Source organism: Podarcis raffonei, chromosome Z (genome assembly GCF_027172205.1).
Source record: "Podarcis raffonei isolate rPodRaf1 chromosome Z, rPodRaf1.pri, whole genome shotgun sequence".
Taxonomy (NCBI): Eukaryota; Metazoa; Chordata; class Lepidosauria; order Squamata; family Lacertidae; genus Podarcis; species Podarcis raffonei.
Genome location: NC_070621.1, coordinates 46,391,715 through 46,397,714, shown reverse-complemented (window position 1 = coordinate 46,397,714; position 6,000 = coordinate 46,391,715). Strand labels below are relative to the sequence as shown.

General features: G+C 40.3%; 1 protein-coding gene across 7 annotated transcripts in view; it reads right to left on the bottom strand.

Moving 5' to 3' along the window:
- Positions 1–334: 334 nt before the first annotated feature.
- The window catches only part of FGF13 (fibroblast growth factor 13), a 220,767-nt gene continuing 215,101 nt past the window's right edge, over positions 335–6,000 (bottom strand). For all 7 annotated transcript variants that reach the window (XM_053374876.1, XM_053374877.1, XM_053374875.1 and 4 more), the window contains 2 exons: positions 2,526–2,724; positions 335–1,096 (listed from right to left, as the gene is read on the bottom strand). In XM_053374876.1, coding sequence (XP_053230851.1) covers positions 960–1,096; positions 2,526–2,724 — 336 coding nt within the window. In that variant the 3' untranslated portion in view covers positions 335–959. The remainder of the gene's footprint in view (positions 1,097–2,525; positions 2,725–6,000) is intronic.

Here is a 6,000-nt window from a genome sequence, read left to right as displayed (position 1 = left end):
TTTCATCCCCTCTATTTTTATTTTTTATTTTTTAGAAAAACAACAACCCAAAAACATTATCTTCCACTGACTGGGGGTTAACGTTAACACTTTGGTTCCTACAGACTAGGGTCAGCACAAGGACTTTAAACAGAATACTACAAATCTATTAAAAAATGTATATCTCTCAGTGTAGTTTTTTTTTTTTAATCGCAAGAACACTTCTCTGGAGACTGAGACACTGACACTCAGCTCCAAACCTGATTTTTTTTAATTTTTATATTATACTACTATTAGCATTATTTTGCTTGAAAAGACACAGCGCTGAAGAAGAACCATTGGAGTTAAGGAATCAGAAAGTTGCACTATCCCAAATTAAAAGAATACATTGGGTTTGTTATCAATATCAAGCCTTAAGAGATATAAAATGGTAAGCTGAGAAAAAAAACCACAGAGTTCACATATCCTGTTTGTTTACCCTCTAATGCTATAGATATATATATGTATAAAACATTAAGCATTAGAATTTCCCTCGAAGAGCAAAAAAGTGGTCTTTGATTGGACTTCTCTCTTGGCTGGACAGCAAATTCAACTCAGCAGTTAAGTGCTGCAAAAAAAATGTTTTCCTGCTACTTAATTCTGCCCCCCCCCCAAAGCACAGGTGAGATTAAAGAGAGAGTGAGCAAGAGGGACATTTCCTCTCTGTGGTTTTATGCCGCAAGTTATGTTTTGTCTGGCTATCCTTGTGTGATTGCACAAGCACATTCTATGTTACTGGGCTCTCTCTTTTTTACTGTTATCATTTGTTTAGAATTATTTTAGAACAACCAGAAGGTCTAAATGGCTGATAAGACAATGTGACCTATGCCAGTTTGTTGGCTTGCCTCGCTGGATGATAGGCAGCTAAGAAAGTGCTTATATCTATGATTCCAGAGGTAAGATTCCATTTACGCGTCTCTCCAGTTGCTCCCTAAACCTGGCTACGTCGATTCGTTTTGGCTCATGGATTTCCCACCGTTTAGCACTCCTGAGACGCTTCTGCTTTTTGTGGGGGTCCCGCTGCCAGACCGTGAAAATTCTGTAAGATCATGGAGGGAAGGTTCTTTGTACATGGCCACTGAAGGAGAAGAAAAACAAGAAAAGTTAAGAGAGTTCATATATGTAAGGGCCGATGTCACATTATTCCTGTCTTCTTCTTTTATTCCACTTTCCCCTCCTCTCTTCCCATGCATTTCTCTGCTCTGGGATCTGCTCCAGAGGATTGGAGAGACCCCAGAGCATATTGGGGGTGCGGGGCTATGTTGTGGAAGCCCATGGAGGGAAGAGAGGGAAGGGAACTTCCCATGCACAAGTAAAAGTGCTTCACTTAGGTCACACCTGCACTATGTATTTAAAGCTGCATCTTAGCATTTTAAACAGTCATGGGCACTATAGTGCTGAGAGTTGGTAAGAGACTCATACTCCACACACCCCACTAAGAGCTACAATTTCCAGAGTGGTTTAACAACCAGCTCCTATCCCCAGGGAACTCTACCCATGTAGGCATGGGTAAATCTATCAGTTGTGGTTTGTTTCCATCTCTCTCTCTCTCTCTCTCTCTCTCTCTCTCTCTCTCTCTCTCTCTGCATTTTAAGTTCAGTTCTCCACATTTCCGGATCAGTTTCAGATTATTATTATTATTTTTAAAGCCTCTATGGAAATTTACCAGCATTTCATTGCAAATTTCTCTGAACATACAGATTTTAAAAATGCATCCCCCCCCAATTTAATGCATTTGCATTTATGTGCAAACTTTACCCCAGTGTATGTATTTTTTTGTACATGTTAATTACCTGGAGAACTGTACAGTGGTACCTCGAGTTACAAACGCCTCTGGTTACAAACGCTTCAGGTTACAAACTCCGCTAACCTAGAAGAGTTACCTTAAGTTGAGAACTTTGCCCCAGGATGAGAACGAAAATCGTGTGCTGGCGGCACAGCGGCAGCAAGAGGCCCCATTAGCGAAAGCACGTCTCTAGTTAAGAACAGTTTCAGGTGAAGAACGGACCTCCGGAATGAATTAAGTTCATAACTAGAGGTACCACTGTACTGCAAAATTTGGAGAACTGAAAATTTTGAAGGATGGCTGAGTTTCAGCTCTTGTATTGTTTCGGAAGCCGCAGATTAGGAAGATTTGCCTATAAATGCTAACTGACTTGAATTCCTCCCCCCTTCTCTATACTTAGAATAGCTTCATCTCAGCCCTGTAGAAACTCTTATCCATATGAACACAAGAAGCTGCCTTGTAATGAATCAGACTATTGGTTCATCGATGCCTTACATCGTCTGACAGCTGCTATCCAGGGTTTCAGACAGAGAATCTTTCCCAGCCGTACTTGGAGGTGCCAGGAATTGAACCTGGGATCTTCCAAATGCAAAGAGGGGGCCTTGCCACTGAACTACACTTCCTCCCTGCACATTTTCAACTAATGTCAGAAAAGCCTGCACTTTGGTGAAGCATTCCAATGCACCTGCAGACCTCTGTGCATGCCTGGATATTTTTTTACCTTTTAATGGTTTGGGAAGGAAATGTGCCGCCGCTTTGTTTTTCTTGACGTGGTTTCCTTTCATGATCTCCCCTTCTTTGTTCAGACCCAAGTACCAGCCTCTCCCTGACTGCTGCTGTCTGTAGATCATGGACGAGTATGTCACATAGTAGTTTTCAAAAACCGACTCTTTGAACTTGCATTCTGGTGTGAAATGTTCCTGCAAAGGAAGGGAAGGGAAAGGATCAATATGTGCCAAACATAACATCTGCTAATGCAAAGGGGAGGGAGGAAACATTTGATAATTTGCAGGCTTCCACAGGCCAAAAGGGTTTCTCCTCCTCCTGCCCATTTAGAGATCAGTGGCCTTCAAAAGAATTAGTGCAAGAAATAACACAATTTGGAGCACACGGACCAATTCTAGGAGCAGCCTGAAGGTAGCGTGATAATAAAATCTCAAGTGAAGAAGTATTGATCAGAAAGAGAATCTTGTTATCAGATCACGAGCACCAGCAAGAAGACAGGGGTGAACAGACCTGCGTCAAGGATGGGAAATGCCTAGACTGAAAAAAAGATTTAGAGGGAGAATGCAGGGAGCAAATGGTCTTTTACCAACTGAATGATGTTAAAACAACATCTACCGGCTACCTCATTACATTGCAATTATTTATTCATACCCTTTTATCAGCATGCTGCAGGCTGGATGCCCTTAGAAGCCTACAGTAGCTACTGCAAGACCCACGATGTAAAGCCAAAACAAAACAGAGAGAGCGACAGACAAAATGGTGGTCTTAAATTTACATGACTGTCTCTCAAGGATTCCTTGTGTGAGGCCTCTGTGAGCTGACAGGAGTTTTGGAGAAAAGTTGAGAGAGGAAGGGAATGAGGCTTAATGGTAAAGAATGATGGACAGTTGTCAAAGTGATTAGCAAAGGCAAGGTGCTGCTCTTACTTCTTTGAGAAATGGGCTTCAAGCTTTGCTTTCATTTGCAATGGAAGCATATAGGGGGCTTTGTAAGCAATCTAGTCTGCTGCAGGAAATCTGAAGCATCTCCAAGAGAGGCCTGCTTAGCCTCTGCATTAAGATGCAGAGCAGGAGAATGTTAAATTTTAAAAGTTACAATTCTCAGATGATAATATTATTTGAAACCATATGCCAACTATATGGGGTTTGACAACGGGTCAGCATAAATGGACTCTCTGCACCGTAACTTCTTCCAAAAGACCAAGTGATTCATCGGAAAGATAATACCATGCCCCCCCCCCTTTGAGCAATGGATAGAAGACATGACAACTCCTGCAATAAACGAATGGATAGCTTTTAGACATAGATTGTGTATGAATAAATACAATGATATTTGGAATCCATTCAGACATCATGTGAAACCACAGTTAGGGAAACTTAGCTTGATGCCTGGACTGATGAACTATGGTTTGCAATCAAGACCACAGAATCAGGAAACTTTCTGAATCAACAAAATCCAATTATGCTTATTGCTCCACCGTCAGATGCTGCTAGAGATAGTATACTTATGAAGCTGAGGAGGTAAAAACTGAAAGCAATTCAGGCAGCTCTTAGCCACTATTTGCCTTTTTAGTATTTAGCCATGGTTTGTATGTTATGTGTTTTGCACAAACCATAGTTTGCCAGAGTCTCTGAAACTGAGCATACTGTGAAGGACTCAAGAACAAAATATGAGTTTGAACTGATTTTCAATTTGCTAACTGCAAGGAGAATATTTGCAGCAAAAATCGGGAATGAAACGATTTACCTTCAGTCCAGCACTGGAGTGACAGAGCTTGGTAATCTCGAGTCTTCTAAGATTAACATACTAAATGCAAAATGGGGACATACTTACTGCAATCAGTAAGCGTTTGTTTTCACATTTCCCATATTAGCTTTCTTGAGCCTTATGATCCACGCCATCAGCCTCATCTGCTGCCCCACAGGTTAGAAATAGATTTAATGAGCTTAAGTGACAGGATGGTAGATTTTGATGGAACATTAGGAGACACTTATAAACAGTAAGAGCAGTTCATCAGTGGAACCAATTACCATTGAGGGGGTGGGCAGGCTCCCCTTCACTGAAAGTCTTCAAGAGGCTATGACAGCTATCTGCTGGGGATGATCCAGTTTTAGATTTTATTCATTAAGCAAGTAGTTAGACTAGATTACTTTCAGGGACCCTTCTAATTATTCTGTAATCCACTGCTTGCCACTGTCAGGTTACGTATGGGGCAGGCAGGTATGAGAGAGGTGGTCTGTAGTGGCATCTGAATTCTGTATTCTTAGAACCCAACCATAATCAGCCTGGTTCCACCATAGTTTATATTTTGCAGAGCTGATGATTACCAGTTTGAACTAACATGTAGGCAGCTTTTTTACAGGTGACACCAGTGCAGTGGAATCCTCCCTTTGCTTAAATATGCCATCAGTATTGGTTTTCTGCCAGCTTTGGCAATACAGTTGTTTAGAACAACATTCCCTTGATCTTCTTTTCTAACCGATAATGTGTTTTAGTGGGCTTATTTCTTACATATTTTAGCTATGGGTGCTTTAATGTAGTTGCTTTAGTGTGTATTTTAATTATGGGGAGCTGTAATTTTTAAATAATTGTTTTTATTCTTGTTTCTTTGCTGTTCGTTTTGATTTGCTTGGCATTTTGTCTTGAAATGAAAGGCAGTTTATAAATTCTAACAGCAACAACAGTACTTTCCCCAAGTAACTGTCTCAAACAGGCATTTGCTTTCAACTGACTGATTTAAACATATTTTAGTCTCCTGTTGCTTGTCTCATATTACTACTTTTATACAACAATGCAATCCTATGCATGTTTTCTCAGAAGTTAGACCTGTTGTGTTCAGTGGGGCTTACTTCGTAGTCAGCATGCATTGGATCACACTATCCTGCTTATATTTTATAAATGTGATTATTTTATAACCTATGGTTTCTACTGTTCTGTGTTTGCTGTTTATGAACAGTTATGGGTCTGTGCTATGGGTTGCTGTATGACTTCTATTCCATTACATCTTATTTATTAAATTTCTATCCTGCTCTTCTTCTTGTTCTAATTTTTAAAACCATTTATTTCTATTTTCAGATAAAAATAAGTAACATAAAAACAAATAGCCCCCTCCCCTCCCCCACAGACGTACACGAACTAGAAAAAAAATCAAAGAGAAGAATCATTTCCCTCATTGAACAAAAGTGCCATTCTAAAAGTCACAGTGTGTTGCTGGCAGTCTGTAATCATGCAAGTTGAGTAAAAAGTGTTGGATTTAGTCAAGTTGGAGTAGTTAATTTGTCCATCGATATCAAGCCCCAAAGCTCTCAATGCCAAGCCTCAAATTAGTCTGTATTTAATGTCCTCTCAAACTTGGAGATGCTAAGCTTTGCTGCTGTCATGAGGGTGGGCTTGGTCTTTATGGGGAAAATCTTGGGTATCCTCTGCATAACATGCTAACAAAGCAATATTAGCTTTTTTCTGTAATGCCT